The 24,108-nt window shown below is 44.9% G+C and overlaps 1 protein-coding gene and 1 long non-coding RNA gene across 7 annotated transcripts in view; one reads left to right on the forward strand and one right to left on the reverse strand.

The window, feature by feature from the left end:
- SF3B1 (splicing factor 3b subunit 1) overlaps positions 1–11,081 on the reverse strand; it is a 49,573-nt gene extending 38,492 nt beyond the window's left edge. For all 3 annotated transcript variants that reach the window (XR_012421338.1, XR_012421339.1, XM_045367427.3), the window contains exon 1: positions 11,025–11,081. Coding sequence is in view for 1 of the 3 variants with exons in the window: in XM_045367427.3 (XP_045223362.1) it covers positions 11,025–11,052 (28 nt within the window). In the remaining 2 variants the exon portion in view is untranslated. The remainder of the gene's footprint in view (positions 1–11,024) is intronic.
- A 153-nt stretch (positions 11,082–11,234) lies between these two features.
- LOC135966589 (uncharacterized) lies at positions 11,235–23,624 on the forward strand. 4 transcript variants are annotated; one of them, XR_012421341.1, is made up of 3 exons: positions 11,235–11,315; positions 23,225–23,300; positions 23,387–23,624. It is a non-coding gene; the product is annotated as an uncharacterized lncRNA (long non-coding RNA). The 4 variants fall into 4 exon arrangements; XR_012421343.1 differs by lacking the exon at positions 23,225–23,300 and adding an exon at positions 11,952–12,059 and having other exon boundaries at positions 23,387–23,515; XR_012421342.1 differs by lacking the exons at positions 23,225–23,300; positions 23,387–23,624 and adding exons at positions 11,952–12,059; positions 22,679–22,815.
- Positions 23,625–24,108: the final 484 nt, after the last annotated feature.

Below are 24,108 nucleotides of genomic sequence, written 5' to 3' on the forward strand. Positions count from 1 at the left end.
GTTCATAAAATACTGAAATAGTGTTGGTATGAAATCCATGTAAATCATGACTAGATTCTTATTAAAATTTAGTAACAAAATTACCCAGCCAAAAATCTCCTGGGCCTAGGCAGTTGTTTGTAGTTAATTAATCCTGAGGGGAGTTTATTACTGAACTTCTTATAGGCAGTACAATTAAATGTTTATATGCAAATCAGGCATTGTTTTCTGTCTGCTGGAAACTATGGATATAAAGTCCAAAAAGCTAATGGGCTTTGTTAACACACTGCAAACTGCAGCACATTTACACATACACCATGTGATTCATAAAATTAAGACATCAGATTCCATAAAACTCAGCAGCTTATTATGCAATTCGCAGACCTAAAAACTCAGAAATTTCTTAATAAACTATGTGCCAAAATACCAAACATAATATACCCAAATATTTATGAGAAAACAAATTATTACCATGACATTCATAAATAAGGTAACTTTGTGTCTGAGGTTTCATTTTCAAAATAAATAAAAAGGTGGGAAAAAATATGGCAGAAAACGAAGAATTGATAAAGCTGAATAGTGGGTTAGTGTTCATTATATTTTGTTCTATTCTCTTCTGTACGTTAAAATATTTCATAAAAGGTGATCTCGGCCAGGCATGGGGGCTCACAATGGTAATCCCAGCACTTTGGGAGGCCGAGGCGAGTGGATCACGAGGTCAGGAGTTCAGGACCAGCATAGCCAAGATGGTGAAACCCCGTCTCTACTAAAAATATAAAAATTAACCAGGTGAGTATCTGGAATCCCAGTTACTCAGGGGGCTGAGTCAGAGAACTGCTTGAACCCCAGAGGCAGAGGATGCAGTGAGCCGAGATCGCACCACTGCACTCCAACCTAGGCGACAGAGCAAGACTCCATCTCAAATAAATAAATTAATTAATCAATAAAAAGGCAATAAGGCTGGACACTTTGGGATGCTCAGGCAGGCAGATCACTTGAGTTCACAAGTTCAAGGCCAGCCTAAGCAATATGACGAAACCCTGTCTCTACAAAAAAAATACAAAAATTAGTCCGACAAAAATACACAAATTAGTCACTACAGGTGCACACCTGTAGTCCCAGATATTCAGGAGGCTGAGGTCAGAGGATGGCTCGAGCCCAGGAGGTAGAGGTTGCGGTGAGCCGAGATCACACCACTGTACTCTAGCCTGGGTGTTAGAGCCAGGCCCTGTCTCTAAATAAGTAAATAAACAAATAAAGTCATTAAAAGTAATTTTCCAAATTTTTCTCTCCCCTATCTATGCCAGCCAAGGTTTGTAAAATTCCATTTCAAATTCTGTATCTCTGGGAATGACAATGTTGTCTCTAACTCCGTATCTTCAAAGCCAACACTAAGTTACAGCCTGGTGTGTAAATATTCCTGTAATTTCTTAAATATAAACTGACTAAAAATGTGCAAATAGATCATTTCTAACAACAAATGATCAATGCATAAAATTTCTTGGCACCTGGCTGAGTGCGGTGGCTCACGCCTGTAATCCCAGCACTTTGGGGAAGTCAAAGCAGCTGGATCACTTTGAGATCAGGAGTTCAAAGCCAGCCTGGCCAACAATGAAACCCTGTCTTCACTAAAAACACAAAAATTAGCCAGGCATGGTGGTGGCATGCCTATAATCCCAGCTACTCGGGAGGCTGAGGCATGAGAATCGCTTGACCCTGGGAGGTGGAGGTTGCAGTGAGCCAAGATCGCACCACTGCACTCCCCCGTGGGCAACAAGAGTATCGCTTGAGTCCGGGAGGCAGAGGCTGCAGTGAGCCAAGATGATGCCACTGCAATCCAGCCTGGGTAACAGAGTGAGACTTCACCTCAAAAAAAAGGAGGGGTTGGCAACTATGAAAATAAAAAATGAGAGAACATAACAAAATGAGTAACCAGGGGTCAAAAACAATGAAGACTTGATGAGGCAAAGAAACGTCTATGCTAATAATCTCTTCCAACTTCAATTATGACCAACATGAACAAATCCTGTTCCAGCCTAATCCCTTCCCAATTTGGACTCGTAGTTCAATACATTCAGATGTGAAGACAAAGAAAAAAGGGATACTGTCTGCTAGTGACTGAGCAAAAAGAGACTAGGACCTCCTATTGGCCACACAAAACTGCCAAAAGCTGGCACTCTTTAACCCATTTAAACCGTTAAATATTCCAATTTCCACACTGTTGTGCATATCAATAGTTTCTGCCTTTTTGTTACTGGGTAGTATTCCACTGTGCTAGTGTGTTTACCCATTCTCTAGTTGAAGTACATCGAGTTGTTTGCAGCGATTACAAGTAAAGCTGCTGTAAACATTTGTTTAGAGGTTTTTGTGTGAAGACAGGTTTTAATAACACTGGGGTAGGCCGAGCATGGTGGCTCACGCCTGTAATCCCAGCACTTTGGGAGGCCAATATGGATGGATCACCTGAGGTCAGGAATTCGAGACCAGCCCGGCCAATATGGTGAAACCCCATCTCTACTAAAAAGACAAAAATTAGCCAGGTGTGATGGTGTGTGCCTGTAGTCCCAGCTACTCGGGAGGCTGAGGCAGAAGTATCGCTTGAACCCGGGAGGCGGAGCTTGCAGTGAGCTGAGATCTTGTGACCGCACTCCAGCCTGGGAAATAGAGCACTCAAAAACAAAAACAAACAAACAAACAAAAAACACTAGGGGATAAACATCTATATCTAGGAATAGGATTGCTGGATCCTATAGTAAATGTTTACCTTTATAAGAAACTTAGCCTTTTTGATGGATTTACTTCCCCAAGTTTAAGAGCAGAGGAGGCCGGGTGCGGTGGCTCAAGCCTGTAATCCCAGCACTTTGGGAGGCCGAGACGGGCGGATCACGAGGTCAGGAGATCGAGACCATCCTGGCCAACAGGGTGAAACCCCGTCTCTACTAAAAAATACAAAAAGCTAGCCGGGCGAGGTGGCGGGCGCCTGTAGTCTCAGCTATTTGGGAGGCTGAGGCAGGAGAATGGCGTGAATGCGGGAGGCGGAGCTTGCAGTGAGCTGAGATCCAGCCACTGCACTCCAGCCTGGGCGACAGAGCGAGACTCCGTCTCAAAAAAAAAAAAAAAAAAAAAAAGAGCAGAGGAGAGCAGAATGTGTAACAGATAAAGAAGAATTTTGAGAGATGAAATGGAGGAGAGAGATATTAAGGGAACAAGTAAGATAAAGAGAAGCTGGGATAAGTGAGATTAGTAAAATTTCAATTCTGTGGTAGTAGAAAAAGGAGTACAGAGGTAGAAATAGGTGATATGGATTACCTAACTACCTGATTTTCTGGATGAAAGCCACATTTCTGTTCCCTGCCTCAACCTCTCCCCTACTCCCATCTTTAGTAAAACCCACTCACTGGGGGTAGGGTAGGGATATATGCTAGGACTCTTAGCTATTGATTATGAAATCTTAAAAACAAGTGATTCCCTATCATGACAGTATATTTAAAATCCTAAAATTGAAGTTACGGGTAGTCCTTAAAATCCTGAGTTGTCATATCCAAGTGTAGTTTTTAAAAATGTCTTAAACAAGAGATCAGAGCACTTAGTGAAGTGTTTATCAGACTTGCATTTACCAAAGAGCCATCCTAAAGGAAAAGTCTTGATGGCATATTGTCAAAAATGAGGTTTTTCTTAAATTGGTCATCTTATTTTTAAGATATGTGTATAACTGCGTGTCATACAAAACAGGTAGCAGGCCTGTTAGAAAAATGAAGAGTAGGCCAGGCTTGGTGGCTCACGCCTGTAATCCCAGCACTTTGGGAGGCTGAGGCAGGCAGATCACCTGAGGTCGGGAGTTCGAGACCAGCCTGACCAACATGGAGAAACCCCGTCTCTACTAAAAATACAAAAGTAGCCGGGCGTGGTGGCGCATGCCTGTAATTCCAGCTACTCCGGAGGCTGAGGCAGGAGAATCGCTTGAATCCAGGAGGCAGAGCTTGCAGTGAGCCGAGATCACACCATTGTACTCCAGCCTGGGCAACGAGAGCAAACCTCCGTTTCAAAAAAAAAAGAAAAAAAAAAAAACTGAAGAGTATATTTATTGACATTAAAATTATGGTGGGGGGAGAACCAGAATGTACAAATCCTTTTTAAGATTTCCTTCCCAGGGCCAGGCGCAGTGGCTCACGCCTGTAATCCCAGCACTTTGGGAGGCCAAGGCAGGCAGATCACGAGGTCAGGAGCTCGAGACCATCCTGGATAACATGGTGAAACCCCGTCTCTATTAAAAATACAAAAAAATTAGCCGGGCGTGGTAGTGGGCACCTGTAGTCCCAGCTACTAGGGAAGCAGACGTAGGAGAATGGCATGAACCCAGGAAGTGGAACTTGCAGTGAGCCGAGATCGTGCCACTGCACTCCAGTATGAGTGACAGAGCGAGACTCCGTCTCAAAAAAAAAAAAACAGAAAGCTTTCCTTCCTGGCCGGGCATGGTAGCTCACGCCTATAATCCCAGCACTTTGGTAGACGGAGGTGGATGAATCACCTGACGTCAAGAGTTCAAGATCAGCCTGGCTGGCCGGGCGCGGTGGCTCAAGCCTGTAATCCCAGCACTTTGGGAGGCCGAGACGGGTGGATCACGAGGTCAGGAGATCGAGACCATCCTGGCTAACACGGTGACACCCCGTCTCTACTAAAAAATACAAAAAACTAGCCGGGCGATGTGGCGGACGCCTGTAGTCCCAGCTACTCGGGAGGCTGAGGCAGGAGAATGGCGTGAACCCGGGAGGCGGAGCTTGCAGTGAGCTGAGATCCGGCCACAGCACTCCAGCCTGGGCGACAGAGCAGGACTCTGTCTCAAAAAAAAAAAAAAAAAAAAAAAAAAGATCAGCCTGGCTAACATGGCGAAACACTGTCTCTACTAAAAATACAAAAATTAGCTGAGCATGGTAGCAGGTGCCTGTAGTCACAGCTACTCAGGAGGCTGAGGCAAAAGAATTGCTTGAACCCGGAAGGCAAAGGTTGCAGTGAGCTGAGATCACACCATTGCACTCCAGCCTGGACGACAGAGTGAGACTCGGTCTCAAAAAAAAAAAAAAAAAAAAAAAAGGATTTCCTTACCATGACTAGCACAACCTAAACCTGAAGTATGATTTCAGAACTATGCTCATACCTAGAGTCCATAATTTTCTGGGTGCTTCCATTGCTTGTGGGCCCCCTAACATCTTGATTGCAGCAGTAATGGGAAGGAGGGAACCAGTTTTGACTGCCATTTTCCCCAATTCCTCCAGACTGTGGGAAACCACAGGACAAAGGTTCTGCAACAAATGAAGTGCAAGGAAAAAGAAAGAGACAGAGGAGGAACCTATGAACTGAAAAAGATTTACGAGATAAATCACTCAATCACAATGTACTGTGAAATGAAAAAGATGTAAGAGAAACCAACCAATCAAAATGTATCAGTTTTCTTGGCAGCCCGACTGAAACTGAAAAACAAAGTTTAAAAGAATGGGTAAAACAGAACATTGACTAGATATTTTATTATTTTAATTTTAGGTGTAATTATGGTATTATCTTTTTAAGTCCTTACATTTTAGAAATACACACTGAAATATTTATGGATAAAATGGTACGTCTAAGATCTGCTTCAAAATAATAGGAAGAGTAGAAGGGACCAGTGTACCAATTAAACAAACTTGGCCTAACCTTGGAACCGTTGAAGCTAGGTGATAAGTATATGAGGGGTTCATTTTACTACTCACTGTACTTTTTTGTTTTGTTATTTTGTTTTGAGATGGAGTCTCACTCTGTTGCCCAGGCTAAAGTGCAGTGGCATGATCTCGGCTCACTGCAACCTCCACCTCCCGGTTCAAAAGATTCTCCTTGAGCCTCCCAAGTAGCTGGGATTACAGGCACGCACCACCAAGTCCAGCTAATTTTTGTATTTTCAGTAGAGATGGGGTTTCACCATGTTGGCCAAACTCAAACTCCTGACCTCATGCAATCCATCTGCATCGGCCTCCCAAACTGGGATTACAGGCATAAGCCACCATACCCAGTCTGTTGTTTTGTTTTTTTGAGATGGAGTCCTGCTCTGTTGCCCAGGTTGGAGTACAGTGGCATGATCTCGGCTCACTGCAACGTCCACCTCCTGGGTTCAAGCAATTTTCCTACCTCAGCCCCGCTAGTAGCTGGGATTACAGGTGCACACCATCACGCCCAGCTAATTTTTGTATTTTTTAGGAGAGACAGGGTTTCGCCATGTTGGCCAGGCTGGTCTCAAACCCCTGACCTCAGGTGATCCACCAGTCTCAGCCTCCCAATGTGCTGGGATTATAGGCATGAGCCACTGTGCCCAGCCGTTTTGTTTTCTAGAAACTGGGTCTGACTCTGTCGCCCAGGCTGGAGCACAGTGGCCCCATCATAGCTCACTGCAGCCTCAATCTCCTGGGCTCAAGAGAGATTCTCCCACCTCAGCCTCCCAAGTAGCTGGGACTACAGGCACACACCACCACACCTGGCTAACTTGTATTTTTTTTTTGTAGAGACAGGGTCTTACCATATTGCCCGGCCAATCTTGAACTCCTGAGCTCAAGCCATCTGCCCAGGCATGCCACTGCGCCAGCCGCTCTCTACTTTTCTGTATGTTTGCAGTCTCAAGCAATCCTTGTCTTGACTTCCCAAAGTGCTGGGATTATATGCGTGAGCAACCCCTGGCCTCCTGTATTTTAAAACTCAGACCTACATATCAAACTCTTGAGAAAAACAACTCATACCACTGATAGCAGAAGGTCACATCTGATACAACTATTTAACTGCTCCCCACCAATTCTGTCCCTCTGATCTCCCCTCCTGTGCCTTTTCTTTTTTTTTTTTTTCCTGAGACAAGAGTTTCACTCAGTCGCCCAGGCTGGAGTGCAGTGGCGTGATCTCAGCTCACTGCAAACTCCGCCTCCTAGGTTCAAGCGATTCTCCTGCCTCAGCCTCCTGAGTAGCTGGGATCACAGGCGCACGTCACCATGCCCGGATAATTTTTTTTGTATTTTTAGTATAGGGGGTTTCACCATGTTGGCCAGGCTGGTCTGGAACTCCAGACCTCGGGTGATCCAGCCACTTCAGCCTCCGAAAGTGCTGAGATTATTGGTGTGAAACACCGTCACCAACCCTTTTCTTCTTTCTAAGCCTTAGATCATGCTAAACCCAACTTATAGCACTTCTTCCTCCTTGATGCTTCTTTATTTTTCATTTTTCATCTGGATTATGTTCAATGTTCTAATCACTGCTCATTACACATTACAGAGATACTGCCCTCAGATGTTAAATCTCTCACCTACACCTTTTAGTGTGGTCCCTAAGTGATATCTATTCTCCTTCAGCCAGACGTAACTGGTGAACAAGTATTTCCCAAATACGAGACTTCTAAAAGACATCACAGAAAAACAGGAAGTATATTCTGAATCCCAACCCTCAACTTTTTCATTAAACAAAACTGCAACAGGAGAACTAACTATAATATAAATCATTTTACTGAGCACTACAAACAATACTGATAAATTGATTCCCAAATGATTAATTCTATTAAAAAAAAAATTCAAGGCCAGGCATTGTGGCTCACACCTGTAATCCTAGCACGGTGGGAGGCCAAGACAGGAGGACTGCTTGAGCCCAGGAGTTCCGAGATCAGCCTGGGTAACATAGCAAGATCCCATATCTAAAAAACAATTGTAAAAATTAGCCAGGCATGGTGGCACACACCTGTAGTTGCAGCTACTTGGGAGGTTGAAATGGGAGGATCGCTTGAGCCCAGCAGTTGTAGGTTAAGTGACCTATGATCACGCCACTGTACTCCAACCTGGGCAACAGGGCAAGACCCAGTCTTAAAAATAAACACAGGAAGGCCGGGCGCGGTGGCTCAAGCCTGTAATCCCAGCACTTTGGGAGGCTGAGATGGGCGGATCATGAGGTCAGGAGATGGAGACCATCCTGGCAAACACGGTGAAACCCCGTCTCTACTAAAAAGTACAAAAAAACTAGCCGGGCGAGGTGGCGGGCGCCTGTAGTCCCAGCTACTCGGGAGGCTGAGGCAGGAAAATGGCGTAAACCTGGGAGGCAGAGCTTGCAGTGAGCTGAGATCCGGTCACTGCACTCCAGCCTGGGTGACAGAGCGAGACTCTGTCTCAAAAAAATAAAAAATAAAATAAAATAAAAATAAAAATAAACCCAGGAAAAAAAAATACATCAGCAAGATACACAATAACAAAACTATAACTATTCCAGCCACTCATCAAGCAAAGAATTAGGGAAAAAACTTTTTCAGCTTGGTGATGTACCAAAAAATCTAATTCAAAGGATTAGTGGCAAAACAAGCTGATACACAGGATTTTTGATTAACCCATTTTTCCCCTTACAAAACAGAGAAGAATATGTGTTCCCTATTTGTTTGCCAAAGTCAGCAGTATCTGAAGAACTGCTGGATGGCAAGATTATGCATATTCATAACCATACACCTGACACAATTTAATATGCGGAAAGATCTAAAAGATTTTATCTGATTTGAGTAAGTCCAGCTCTTTTTATATTTCAATCCTGGAAAGCATAAGCCACATTGGCCAGGGTAAAATATAATCAGATTGGTTAAAGAGGATGTGAGGCCTGATCCTAATAGAAATGTTTGAAAGGGTTCAGGCATTGTGGCTCATGCCAGCAATCCCAGCACTTTGGGAGGCCGAGGTGGGAGGATCACTTGTGGTCAAGAGTTTGAGACCAGCCTGGCCAACATGGCGAAACCCTGTCTCTAAAACTACAAAAATCAGTCAGGTGTGGTGGCGCATGCCTGTGATCCCAGTACTCTGGAGGCTGAAGCAGGAGAATAGCTTGAACCTAAAAGGTGGAGGTTGCTGTGAGCTGAGATTGCACCACTGCACTTCAGCCTGGGCAACAGAGCAAGACTCTATCTCAAAAAAAAAAAATAAATAAAATAAATGTTTGGAAAGAATATGACAGCAAAATAAATAAATAGTTACCAGTTTATCTCAATCTTGGAGCTAAGTAGAAGAGAAAATCTTAACACAATAGACTACTCTAAGTAATATAACATTTATACTGAGTGCTATGGCAGCACTGCCCCTAAAAGCATTAATTCTGCTTCAGTTTATCAAAAATGGCTTAACAAGAGAAAACAGTGATGGACCATGAATAATTAGAGTTCCACCAAGAAAATGTCATTAGGAAGGAAGCAAGAAGCTATGTCAGTATTATGTGTATTTCTACTAAACATTTATTATCCCCTGACTTATAACCCATAGGGATGGGCACAGACAGTGTTCAAGTATTGAATGTTCTGCTATTTTCTTATGGCATCACTTAATTCACATTGATAGAATAATCTCAAAAATAACAAGTTTGGACAATGAATAGCAATAGACCAAAGCTTTTAGCTGGGTTTCTAAAAAATTCAGGAAAACTGATCAAAACTTTGATTTTCCTGTTTGAGAGCATCTTATGCTACCAATAAATATCAAAGCTATACTATCAATATCCCCAAATGAATAACCTCCTGAATGAACAAAAACAGCACATCTTTATATTTTCTACTTATTTTGCAAAAGGTTATATTTGAGATAGTCTAAAGAAAAATAATAAGGCCTAAGAACACTAAGAGAGCATTTAAATCCTAAATACCTAAAATAATACTGGTATTAAAGCCATTGCCAATTCATTAGCATGTCTGATAAACAGCAGAAAGCTGGACTTCAGGTCCTCCGAGTGACCCAAAAATTCAAAGCCATTCATATTCTGGTCCTAAACCAACCTTTACAGATTCATTTATTTCTTCTCTCCTTGCACCCACTGTTCCTGCCACAGTGGACTACTACTCAAACACACCTTTCACGATTCAATACCTTGTTACAAGATGTTCTCAGGCTCAGATGTCCTTCCCGATTTAAAACTGATCCTTTTAAAACAGGGACATGTAACCTCTTCAGTGAAATAACCCTAAGCATAATAATTCCGTTATCCAGGTTCCCAGAACATGTTGTTTGTTCTTCTACTTAAGCATGCATTTGGCCTCATGAGAGAATGAGGACATACACATCTGTTTCCCCTACCTGACTGTAAAATTTTGGATGGCCTCAGTCTGTTACCTTTCACAGACTAATGCTGAGCCAAATACCCAGAAAGAACATATGAAACAAAAGTGAATTAGAAGTCTCGTTCTCAGTGAAAATCTCGGATTCCAAGTCAGAAATCAAAGAATGCAGTTCCAACTTCCCATGCCTCGTCTTTTCTGAAAAGTGATCCCGTTTCCTGTCATCTCTGGATATTTCCTAATGAACTCCAGTCTATTCCCAACGTTTTCCTAATTTGCACACTCTGCATTCCATAAAACGATCAACTAGTTTGAAAGCTTCGGCCGTTAATGAAAGTAATTTATCTTTTCCTTTTCCATCTGGCTCTTCCAATAACCAGTCTCCAAAGAAAAAGATCAATATTATACTAAAAGTGACTAAGGGAGGGAAAACTACTACCAGATTTTATCCCCAAATCGTTTCGTGCAAGAAAAATAAGCAAGTAACACTGACGCTTGAACACACACGGGGGCAGGAGTAATGGAATCTCGGTTTAACTAAATTCGATTCAGTCCTGCCGGAAAAGCGGATGCCGTATTTCAGTGCTTTTCTGACCCTCTTCTGCATAAACTATGCGGACGACACTGTCGACAGGCGAGTGAGACTTTCTCCCCACGCCCGCTTCCCAGATCCCTTGCCCACGAATCCTGCTGAGGAAGCCGCTTAAACAAGGCCCTCTGGTCGGAGAAGAGAAGCTACTCTGAAGTAGCAGGTCCCAAACACCGAACAAAGCGCCTGTCGGGGGTGTAAGAGGAGGACGCCATTACGCGGGGCAGTGGCCTGCGCCGCTGGCGCGGAGGAGACGACCCTTGGCCCCGAAACGCGGGCTCGGCTCCCATGAAAGAAACCATAGGAAAAGGCAGAATCCTAGGAAGAAAGGCTCTTAGTAAGCTAGCAACCAAGAAAACACGTAAGCAGGGAAAGACCGCTTACCTTCGTGAGTCTTGGCGATCTTCGCCATTTTGTCCACTCGAACACACTGACGGAACTGGCGCTCCCAAGAACTTCCGCTCGTCGCCGCCGCCACGGAGAAAAAAATAGCTGGGGGCTGCACTCTGCGCGTGCGCCAAACAGAAGCGCGCTCCGTCGGGTGACACGTGACACAGCTGCCACCTAGAGGGAACCGCGAGGTGCATTGTGGGTGGGGGAGGAGTCACGGTTGGGACCTGAAGCCGCCTGCGTGGTGACCCAGGAAATCCTCGGGCTAAGCCGTAAGGTCCTTAAGTGAGTAACTTTGCCTTGGAGGAAAGTGGGTTCTACGAGGGGAGTTAAGAACAGACACTGAGTCCCAGCTACTCTAGAGGCTGAGGTGGGAGCATCGCTTGAGCCCAGGAGTTCAAGGCTGCCGTGAGCCGTAATCGTGTCGCGCCACTATACTCCAACCTCCAGCCCGGGCGAAAGAGCAAGACCCCGAGACCCCTCCCATAAAAAAAAATGAACACTGTACGAAACACTGCGGTTTCAGAGCTGGAAGAGACCTCAGACGTTCAATCCCTTTCCCACAATTCACCAGAAGAACTCGAGGAAAACTTCACCTTGCAGCTGTCTCAGTCTTTACAGTGCTTAGTTACAAAGACAGTCTTAACAGTCTCATCTCTCGCCCTGTAATTCAAGGTCATTTTTCATTATTTCTGTTTAATAATTGCAAATAATTTGGGTAAGAATTTCGTTGAGCCTCACAAATCGTTATTGAGTTGCACAGTGAGAATCTTACCACCCTTTTAAAGCCTTTTAACTTTATGGGTTCTTAGAAAACCACTCATCGTCATTATTAACATTCATTAAATGTTTCTCTTAAATCGTAGACGGTATTCCTAAATCAGGAATTTTAATAGATCAGAATGCATTCTGTTTTCCTAGACATCAATTAAAATATCATAACCTTGTACCGTCACACTGATCTTGGACTTCGACAATGAAAAAGAAAGGCTCAGAAAGATGGGTCCCGGAAGCAGCCCAGGAAAACAGGTAGTTATCAAGGTTAGAGCCATCACAAAGAAAGGAGTACCTCGCCATGTGATAAACCTACAACCCAAATACTAACCATACCATGGGTCATTATGGTCGTTTGAAGGGAGGAAAATGGTATGGGTGTATTCCTCTTGCAGAAAGACCCCATGTCTACTTTGGGTACAGTGAGGAGCCATTTTCCTGAGGCTAGGGGTAGGTGGGAGATATATGGACAATGGCGCTGGACTGAGAGCTTAAGATAACCTGTCCCTGGTGACTCCTGACCTGCAGCCTTGCTCCCTCTTTCCCTCTCACAGACTCCCTTCTTTGGATCAGGTGACACAAAGGATTTTTTTTCTGTTTTTTTGACACAGAGTCTTGGTTTGTTGCCCAAGCTGGAGGGCAGTGGTTTGATCACAGCTCAACTTAACTTCGACCTTAAGGTTCAAGAGACTCTCCTGCCTCAGTCTCAAGAGTAGCTAGCACCACAAACATGGGCCACCATACCCAGCTAATATTTTGTTTTTTGTAGAATGAGATCTTACTATATTGCCCAGGCTGGTCCCAAAGTGTTGACCTCAAGCAGTCCTCCTGCCTCAGTCTCCCAAAGTGCTGGGATCACAGGGGTGAGCCACCACTGATTTTTATTAGCATCAGTAAAAGAATAAATTTGATAAAATAAAATTTTTGGCCAGGCGTGGTGGCTCACACCTGTAATCCCAGCACTTTGGGAGGCCAAGGCGGGTGGACCAGGAGGTCAGGAGTTCAAGACCAGCCTGACCAACACGGTGAAACCCCCTCTAAAAATACAAAAATTAGCTGTGCATAGTGGCATGTGCCTGTAATCCCAGCTACTCAGGAGGCTGAGGCAAGAGAATCACTTAAACCCGGGAGGGGGAGTTTGCAATGAGAGGAGATCACGCTACTGCACTCCAGCCTGAGCAACAAAGGGAGACTCCGTCTCAAAAAAAAATGCGATGGTTAATTTTAAGTGTCAGCTTGACTGGATTAAGGAATACCTAGAAACCTGGTAAAGCTATTTTTGTGGTGTGTCTGTATGGGTATTTCTAGATATTAGCGTGTGAGTACAAGTGGGCTAGGTAGGGAAGATCCGCCCTCCGTGTGGCCAAGTACCATCCAGTCTGATGGGGACCCCAGGAAGAACAGAAGCAGAGAAAAGGTGAAAATGTCAGTTTATGCGCCAACGCTGGCTACATCCATCCTTCCTCTATTGTTGTTTTTGGACAACAACCCCAAGCTGCTCAGCCTTTGGAATCCTGGATTTATACCAGCAGCACCCTACCCCTACACCTTCCTCCTGGTTCTCAGGCCTTTGGCCTTGGACTGAGTTACATTATTGTCTTCGTTGGTCTAAACCTTGGGACTTGGACTGACCTACCAGAATCTCAGGGCCTCCAGTTTGCAGATGGCCTGTCAAGGAACTTAGTCTCCAAAATTGCAGGAGCCAGTTTCCCTAATAAATCCCAATGTCATAGTTCTTATCCCACAGGCCCACTTCTTTAGTTTAGTTTTGCTTTGTTTTTAGATATGAGGTCTTGCTCTGTCGCCCCAGCTATAGTACAGTGGCTCACTCCAGCCTCAAATTCCTGGGCTCTGGTGATTCTCCCAACTCAGCCTCCTGAGTACCTAGGATTATAGGTGGACACCACCATGCCCAGCTACTTTTTGATTTTTTGTTTCGTTTTGTTTGAGACAGAGTCTTACTCTTTCACCCAAGCTGGAGTGCAGTGGCGCGATCTCAGCTCACTGTAACCTTTGCCTCCCTAGTATCTGGGACCATAGATGTGCGCCACCACACCCAGCTCATTTTTGTATTTTTAGTAGAGACAAGGCTTTGCCATGTTGGCCAAGCTGGTCTTGAACTCCGGGATTCAAGTGACCCACCCACATCGGCCTCCCAAAGTGCTGGGATTACAGGCGTGAGCCACCTCACCTGCCTACTTTTTAAATTTTTTGTCGAGACAGGATCTTGCCGTATTGCCCAGGCTAATCTCGAACACCTAGCCTCAAGTGATCTTCCCACCTGAGCCTCTCAAAGTGCTGAGATTACAGGCAGGAGTCCCTTAACCAACTTCGAGAACTTGGGAAATAAGATGTGGTGGGTCCTTGCCACTGTGAGCCAGACGTGGGTGAGAACTTCATGTGTGACCCGGCCCCTATATATACCCACTCTAATAGGATATTATGACACTTTGGATAACAATGTCAATTTGGACCTTGTGTCCCACAGGTCTTAAAATATTTGGTTATTCCACTTTTCCCATTGTATAGGTACCAGAGCAAAAGTTCCCTTTGGAGAAGTATTAAGGGAATCATTAACAAATACTAACAAAAACAAGAAAAAAGGAAAACAAAACAAATACTGTAGTGTTAAACAATCCTTCCTGGAGACCTAGCTTCTCCTTCAATTAGATGACCTGAACTCAAATTTCTAGGTCTGAAAACTACCTCAGGTCTGGAAACTAGCCGAAGATGACTTTTTTTTTTAAATTGGGACAAATGCCTTCAGCCTCCTGATGATTCATATTTATTTATCTTGGTTGCATAGATTGAGCAGTACCCTTGTAGACTGCCCATCAATCTTGCCTCTAAGGATACCCAGTTGTATGAATCACGTATTTCTGCAGGTCAACCATTCTGACCTTATGCTAATTGTGCCACCTTGCTGCTGACAGTTAAGCATCACTAAAGTAGGAAACAAGGTCCAAACTGACACTACTTAAGGAGGGCAAGTAGTGATGGTGGGACCTCATCATCCCATTGCTATCATGGAGCTCATCTCTGTAGCTGCATCTGCCACTTTCACCCAAGGCCTGTAAAAGACAGCCAGTACCAAGCTGAGCCGTATCAGAGAAGTCAGAGGCAAATGGAAAAAGCAGTAATAGTGATTCTTTTTTTTTTTTTTCTTGAGATGGAGTCTTGCTCTGTTCCCCAGGCTGGAGTGCAGTGGCACAACCTTGGCTCGCTGCAACCTCCACCTCCCAGGTTCAAGTGATTCTCCTGTCTCAGCCTCCCAAGTAGCTGGGACTACAGTAGCATGCCACCACGCCTGGCTAATTTTTGTATTTTTAGTAGAGACGGGGGTTTCACCATATTGGCCAGGCTGGTCTTTAACTCCTGACTTCGTGATTCGACCACCTCGGCGTCCTAAGGTGCTGGGATTATAGGCATGAGCCACTGCACCTGGCCTAGGGCCATGCTACTCTTAATACCAACTCCTAGGTGGGGTGTGGTGGCTCACATCTATCATCCCAGCAATTTGGGAGGCTGAGGTGCAGGGATTGCTTGAGACTAGAAGTTCGAGACCAACCTGAGCAACATAATGAGACCTTGTCTCAATTAAAATAAAAATCAGGCCTGGAGCGGTGGCTCACACCTGTAATCCTAACACTTTGGGAGGCTGAGGTGGGTGGATCATCTGAGGTCGGGAGTTCGAGACCAGCCTGACCAACATGGAGAAACCCCATCTCTACTAAAAATACAAAATTAGCCGGGTATGGTGGCATGCGCCTGTAATCCCAGCTACTCAGGAGGCTGAGACAGGAGAATTGCTTGAACCTGGGAGGCGGAGGTTGCAGGGAGCCAAGATTGCGCCATTACACAAGAGCAATAAGAGCCAGGGCAACAAGAGCAAAACTCCATCTCAAAAAAATAAAATAATAAAATAAAAATCAGGCCAGGTGCAGTGACTCACACTTGTTTTTTTTTTTTTTTTTTTTTTTGAGACGCGGTCTCGCTCTGTCACCCAGGCTGGAGTGCAGTGGCCGGATCTCAGCTCACTGCAAGCTCCGCCTCCCGGGTTCACGCCATTCTCCGGCCTCAGCCTCCCGAGTAGCTGGGACTACAGGCGCCCGCCACCTCGCCCGGCTAGTTTTTTGTATTTTTTAGTAGAGACGGGGTTTCACCGGGTTAGCCAGGATGGTCTCGATCTCCTGACCTTGTGATCCACCCGTCTCAGCCTCCCAAAGTGCTGGGATTACAGGCTTGAGCCACCGCGCCCGGCCAGTGACTCACACTTGTAATCCCAGCACTTTTGGAAGCCGAGATGGGCGGATCACTTGAGGTCAGGAGTTCATAGACCAGCCTGGCCAACATGGTGAAACCACATCTCTACTAAAAATACAAAAATTAGCCAGGCATGGTGGCAGGTGCCTATAATCCCAGCTACTCGGGAGACTGAGGCACAAGAATTGCTTGAACCCGGGAGGCAGAGGTTGCAGTGAGCTGAGAGCATGCCACTGCACTCCAGCCTGGGCGACAGAGCAAGACTCAGTCTCAAAATTAATTAATTAATTAAATTTAATTAAAAATAAAAAAATGTAAACAATATTTAAATTAGAGACAATGTCTCATTACGTTGCCCAGGTTGGTCTTGAACTCCTGGGCTCAAGCAATCCACCTGCATCAGCCTCCCAAAGTCCTGGGATTACGGGTATGAGCTACTATGCCCAGCAAGTTATTTTTAAAGGAATCAAATATATATATATATATATATATATATAAGGTCCTTGTCCTAATCATCAGCTTTTTCTGCTCTCTAGCAGCCAGAGATGAGACTCTTTATTTTTTATTTTATTTTATTTTTTTTTTTTTTTGAGATGGAGTCTCACTCTGTTACCCAGGCTGGAGTGCAGTGGCGCGATCTCGGCTCACTGCAAGCTCCGCCTCCCGGGTTCACGCCATTCTCCTGCCTCAGCCTCCGGAGTAGCTGGGATTACAGGCGCCCGCCACCACACCCGACTAATTTTTTGTATTTTTAGTAGAGACGGGGTTTCACCGTGTTAGCCAGGATGGTCTTGATCTCGTGACCTCGTGATCCTCCCGCCTTGGCCTCCCGAGACTCTTTATATACTGCCAAGGATGCCCTTCAGCTTTCACATTTAACCTACATTGGGGATTAATCACTCTCAGCCTTTCATTGTCTTTCTCCAGTATCTAAGTAGAAGCTGTTAATGTTTTACCTACCACCAGTGAGAGAGTCCTCATTGCTGGCTAGATAACAGGTGATCCAGATCTAAAAATCACATTTTTGAATCTGCTTGGATAATTCTTGGATCCCAGTTGTCACAGGTTGCATTGCCCATGAAGCCAACTCTGAGATGAAGATCTGCATGCAAGAAGTTTGCAAGAATCCAGCCAAGCATGGTGGCTCATGCCTTTAATCCCAGCACATTGGAAGGCCAAGGCAGGAGGATCGCTTAAGCCTAGGAGTTTGAGACCAGCCTGGGCAACATAGTGAGACCCCTAGCTCTCTTAAAAACAAAATAAAAAGTTTTTTTAAAAAAGAAGTTTGCAGCCAGGTGTGGTGGCTCACACCTATAATCTAAGCACTTTGGGAGGCCAAGGTAGGCGGATCACTTGAGATCAGGAGTTTGAGACCAGCCTGGCCTACATGGCAAAACCCCATCTCTACTAAAAATAAAAAATTTGCTGGATGTGGTGGCGGGCACCTGTAATCCCAGCTACTGGGGAGGATGAGGCAGGAGAATCACTTGAACGGAGGTTGCAGTGAGCTGAGATTAAATTCCAGCCTGCACGACAAGAGCGAAACTCCCTCTCAAAAAAAAAAAAGGCTGGGCGCAGTGGCTCACACCTATAATCCCAGCACTTTGGGAGGCCGAGGAGGGTGGATCATGAGTTCAGGAGATCAAGACTTTCCTGGATAACACAGTGAAACCCCGTCTTTGCTAAAAATACAAAAAATTAGCCAGGCGTGGTGGCGGGTGCCTGTAGTCTCAGCTACTCGAGAGGTTGAGGCAGGAGAGTGGCGTGAACCTGGGAGGCAGAGCTTGCAGTGAGCTAAGATTGCGCCACTGCATTCCAGCCAGGGCGACAGAACAAGACTCCGTATCAAAAAAAAAAAAAAAAAAAAAAAAAAACAAGTTTGGAAGATTCCTGTAAGGATCCACACCTGTGGGAGAGTAAAGGCAGCAGGTTGGGCAGAGGAGGAAGTTGAACTGCCATTCAGTTACAACAGATTCCTAAAGCAATGATGGAGGAACTCTGGTGATGAGGTGTCCCTTCAGAGTTGTCCTGAATTGAGGTAAAGGGGTTGGAACTTTATTCTCCCATATCAACAAGAATTTGGATCTTGGCTTCCACAGGAGGAGGGAAGAGGCAGCTGTCTTTTAGCCACAAGCAATCCCTGGAGAGGGATGCATTGGAGAGCTGTTACCCACAGAACTTCCAATAGCTCTAGTATTAGGGGAAGGGGAAGGAATCTGGGCAGCCCAACATAGCATCCTCTACAGGTGTCCTAAAGTGCCTTCCATGAGATGGACAATGATACAGAAATAGAGTAGATGGTGACACTGTGCCCCAAGAATCTAAACCTTAAAGAAGTTTGGGTTTTCTGGCTGAGCGTGGTGGCTTACGCCTGTAATCCCAGCACTTTGGGAAGCCAAAGCAGGCAGTTCATGAGGTCAAGAGATCAAGACCATCCTGGCCAACATGGTGTAACCCCGTCTGTACTAAAAATACAAAAATTAGCCAGGCGTGTGGTGGCACGCGCCTGTAGTCCCAGCTATTCAGGAGGCTGAGGCAGGAGAATCGCTTGAACCCGGGAGGTGGAGGCTGCAGTAAGTCAAGGTCGCGCCACTGCACTCCAGCCTGGGTGACAGAGCGAGACACTGTCTCAAAAAAAAAAAAAAAGTTTGGGTTTTCATGAGAGAGTGGGTAAATTATGATCTGAGAGAAGTAGTGAAGAGTGAAGGTGAAGGAGACATCAGTCCTGTTCTCTTGGCCTTAAAGTACCTCGGTAGCAAGGGTTATCAAACACCGCCTTTTTAAATTTTTTTGAGATGGAGTCTCACTCTGTTGCCCAGGCTGGAGTGCAGTAGCACGACCTTGGCTTACTGCAACCTCTGCCTCCCAGGTTCAAGCGATTCTCCTGCCTCAGCCTCCTGAGTAGCTGGGACTACAGGTGCCCACCACCACACCCGGCTAATGTTTGTATTTTTAGTAGAGACGAGGTTTCACCATGTTAGCCAGGCTGGTCTCAACCTCCTGACCTCATGATCCACTGGGATTACAGATGTGAGCCACTGCGCCCAGCCAAACACCCCTTTCTTTCTTGGAATGGTGATTAATTGAAAACAATTTTGAATGTATTGTTTTCTTTATGGTAGTTTATCAATGGCTATGCCTCTCCAGGAGCCTCCGAGTGTGAAAGCAGAGTCAGAGTTGCACTGTGTGTGTGTGTGTTTGAACCTCCTTTTCAGTGATTCTCAAACTCTAAGGGCATCCCCTGAGGAGCTTCTTAAAATTATAGGTGGTGGGCCCAAACTCCAGAGATTGATTCAGTAGGTTTGAAGTGGAACCCAAGTGTTGATAACTGTACAGGTGGCCACACTTTGAGAAGCGTGACATCTCAAAGCCTCTTTTCTCAGCTACGTCTGAATTCTGGGAGAAGGCAGACAGGTGTCCAGTGTTCTATGGTCAGAAGAAAGAAACATATCCAAATATTCAACAGCATGTGTGGTCTGTCACCCCCGCTACTCACCCCAGTGTGAGATAAAATGTGCCTATGGTTGAGAAAGAATAAGCAGCCTCGTATGAGAGAGGAATCTCAGGGTAGCTTCACAGGGTGCCAAGAGTCAGCCAAGGAAATTGTTCTGAACTCTGTAAGACACATGACCCCCTCCACTTTCCTGAAATAAAATTAATAGAGAATAGAATCTGATCACACAGGTAATTTTGAAAAATATCAATTAATGCCCCAACTGAAATATAAAAGGAGAAATCAAAGGGAAAAAATGCTTATAACAAAAGATGTATTTTGAGGATTTGGGAAGTTTATGAATCACAGATTAGGGGGTTCAGAAGGCACAAAGGAAAGGTTTGAGAGGAAAAAAGTTAGTGGAAAAGAAGCAGTGAGCTGTATAGTAATGAGGATAAATAGGAGAATGATTATTGGAGGGGCTTTTATTTTAGATGGCAAGAATAACAACTGGAGATAATCTGGCTATTAGATTATCATTAACATAAATAGCCTCAGGAATCCTCAGGTGAGTGGAGAAAGAGGTAAGTGAACACCCGGGCCATAATCTATAATGGACAGCAGTCTCCAACCCATGGGCTATAGCTGGCTGCCACACCTCCCTTTTAGTGTGATAAAGTATGTATAATACAAAATATGCATTTTAAATATTTTAAGTATATAATTCAATGGCATTAATTACATTCAAACTGTTAATACGACTATCAACACTACCTCTATCCAAACTTTGTTTTTTTTTAATCACCCAAACTGAAACTCTGGGATCATTAAGCAATAACTTCCCATTTCCCCCTTTTCACTTAACTCCTGGTAACCTCTAATCTACTCCTACAGTGAGATTTCCTGGATAGGGTAACACCAGATCAGTCTTACAGATGAGGTAAAAATGATAGAGGAGATGGGGGTGAGAATAGGACACAGGACCTTCTAGAAAAAGAGGACAATGTAGGCCATAGTGTCTGTAGGGGACCATTGTATGTGGCAGGAAGTTGCAAACGAGGAATTCTAGGATTGGCTCGGAGGCTAGTTATATAAACAGGAAGAATCTGTTTCCTTGATCTACTCTGAGTTCCCTGACATAAGAATTTCTGAATCCCGCGGGACGCGGTGGCTCACGCCTGTAATCCCAGCACTTTGGGAGGCCGAGGTGGGTGGATCACAAGGTCAGGAGATCAAGACCATCCTGCCTAACACATTGAAACCCCTTCTCTACTAAAAATAGAAAAAAAAATTGGCCGGGTGTGGTGGTGGGCACCTGTAGTCCCAGCTACTCAGGAGGCTGAGGCAGGAGAATGGCGTGAACCCAGGACGTGGAGCTTGCAGTGAGCCAAGATCACACCACTGCACTCCAACCTAGGTGACAGAGCGAGACTCCGTCTCAAAAAAAAAAAAGAATTTCTGAATCCCAGCACTTTGGGAGGCCAAGGTAGGTAGATCACAAGGTCAGGAGATTGAGACCATCCTGGCTAACACGGTGAAACCCCATCTCTACTAAAAAAAATACAAAAAATTAGCTGGGTGTGGTGGCAGGTGCCTGTAGTCCCAGCTACTCCAGAGGCTGAGGCAGGAGAATGGTGTGAACCTGGGAGACGGAGCTTGCAGTGAGCCGAGATCGCGCCACTGCACTCCAGCCTGCTGCACTCCAGCCTGGGCGACAGAGCGAAACTCCATCTCAAAAAAAAAAAAAAAAAAAAGTATTTCTGTATCTGGAAAGCTAAGTATGTCGTCATCCTTTCTGGCCTTGCCTAGGTAGTTATCTTATTTTCTTCTGCTGAAATTTCTAGTTTTGGCCTACTCAAATTGAATTTTTTAATTTTTTAATTTTGTTTTTGAGGTGGAGTCTTGCTGTCACTCAGGCTGGAATGCAGTGGCGCTGTAGGAGGATGAGACAAAACTCTTCAGACACCGAGTTAAAGAAAGAAGGGGTTTATTCGGCCGGGGGCATTGGCAAGACTCCTGTCTCAAGAGCTGAGCTCCCTGAATGAGCAATTCCTGTCCCTTTTAAGGGCTCACAACTCTAAGGGGGTGCATGTGAGGGGGTCGTGATTGATTGAACAAGCAGAGGGCATGTGACTGGGGACTGCATGCACCGGTAATTAGATTGGAACAAAACAAGACGGATTTTTACAGTGCGTTTCTATACGATGCCTGTAATCTATAGATAACATAACCGATTAGGTCAGGGGTCAATCTTTAACTTCCAGGCCCAGGGTGTGGCACCGGGCTGTCTGCCTGTGGATTTCATTTCTGCCTTTTTTACTTCTTCTTTCTTTGGAGGCAGAAATTGGGCATAAGACGATATGAGGGGTGGTCTCCTCTCTTAGTGCGATCTCGGCTCACTGCAACCTCTGCCTCCTGGGTTCAAGCGATTCTTCTGCCTCAGCCTCCCGAGTAGCTGGGACTACAGGTGTGCACCACCATACCCAGCTAATTTTTGTATTTTTAGTAGAGATGGGGTTTCACCATGTTGTTCTCGAACTCCTGACCTCAGGTGATCTGCCTGCCTCAGTCTCCCAAAGTGCTGCGATTACAGGTGTGAGCCACACCTGGCCTGAATTGAATTTTTTTATTTTTTATTTCTCGAGATGGAGTCTTGCTCTGTCACCCAGGCTGGAGTGCAGTGGCGTGACCTTGACTCACTGCAACGTCCACCTCCTGGGTTCAAGTGATTCTTCTGCCTCAGCCTCCTGAGTAGCTGGGACAACAGGCACGTGCCACCACATACCCGGCTAATTTTTATATTTTTAGTACAGACGTGGTTTCACCATGTTGGCCAGGATGGTCTCGATCTCCTGACCTCGTGAACCACCTGCTTTGGCTTCCCAAAGTGCTGGGATTACAGGCGTAAACCACTGTTGCCCAGCCAGAAAACCCTCTCTACCATAGAGCTCAACCTTTAGCACATTCAAGAAGTATTCACAAAATAAAGTATATACAATTTAAAATTTAGCTGCTCAAAAAAGATGTCATCATATAGACAGTAGGGCAAAATGCCCACTAAAAAAATTAGTTCTACAATTACAGTGAATTTGACATCAATCAGTAAACGTGTTTATAATCGTAACACAGTCCTTACTAACAATGTAATCAAGGCTTTTTTTTTTTTTTTGAGACGGAGTTTTGCTCGTTACCCAAACTGGAGTGCAATGGCGCAATATCGGCTCACCTCAACCTCCACCTCCCGGGTTCAAGAGATTCTCCTGCCTCAGCCTCCTGAGTACCTGGGATTATGCGCATGTGCCACCACGCCCAGCTAATTTTTGTATTTTTAGTAGAGACGAGGGTTTCTTCATGTTGGTCAGGCTGGTCTCAAACTCCTGACCTCTTGATCCACCCACCTCGGCCTCCCAAAGTACTGGGATTACAGGCGTGAGCCACCGCAGCCGGCCAATAATTTCTTAAAATCATCTAGTATCCAGCTTTCAAATTTCTTAGTCTCATATATATATTTTTATATTTAGTTTGCGCAAAACAAAATCAAAATAAAGCCTTTTACATCCTTTAAATCTACAACTGTCTCCCCCTCCCCTTCCTTTTTTACTTAATATTTTCTCACTGAATAAACTGGGTGACTTGTCCTATAGAATTTCCCATATTCTGGAATTGGCAGATAGTATCCCCTTGGTGTCATTTAACATGTTCTTTTCTTTTTGGTTTGAGTCAGGGTCTCGCTCTGTCACCCAGGCTGGAATGCAGTGGAATGATCACAGCTCATTGCAATCTCAAACTTCTGGGCTCAGGTGATCATCTTGCCTCAGCCTCCCCAGTAGCTGGGACTACAGGCGTGTGCCACCACATTCAGCTAATTGTTTAATTTTTTTTGTAGAGATGGGGTCTCGCCACGTTGCCAAGGCTGGTCTCAAATTCCTGGCCTCAAGCGACCCTTCTGCCTCAGCATCCCAAAGTGTTGGAATTTCAGGCATGAGCTACTGTCCCTGGCCTGAAAATGTGCTTTAAAGAAGACCTTACTTGAATACTGGAAATATTTAAGATTTAAAGAAGAGCAAGGATTGTGTATTTGAAAGTAATTGATACAGAATTGTCCATGCAGCTACAGAACCACCTCAATCTACAAGTACATCATGTGTTGTACTGCAAAATGTTTGACAAACCTTGTAGCTGATGATTTCAATTTACTCCACAAAGTATCTAGTAAAGGGTGACTGCAATGAACCAAGCAAGAGGAGAAAATAATCATAGACACAACAGCTGGAATATTGCTTTAAATGTAAATCAGATCAAGTGACTCTTCTGCTCTCAAACTCTAATGGCTTTCCTTCGAACTTAGAATACAATAAAAAATTGGTAGCACACTATGGCTTCCGTGGCACTAGGATAAAGCTCTACCTACCTCTCTGACCTTATTTCCTACCACTTTCCTCCTCTCACTGTGCTCCAAACTCCTTGCTCTTCCTAAAGCATGCCAAGATTGTTCCTGCCTGGGGCCTCTGCGCTTGCTGTTCCACACACCTGAAAGTCATTTTCTCCCAAGTAATCAGTTCACTTCCTCACTTCATTTTAGGCTTTTGTTCAGTGTCATCCTCTCAG

This window comes from Macaca fascicularis, chromosome 12 (genome assembly GCF_037993035.2).
Source record: "Macaca fascicularis isolate 582-1 chromosome 12, T2T-MFA8v1.1".
NCBI classification, from domain to species: Eukaryota; Metazoa; Chordata; class Mammalia; order Primates; family Cercopithecidae; genus Macaca; species Macaca fascicularis.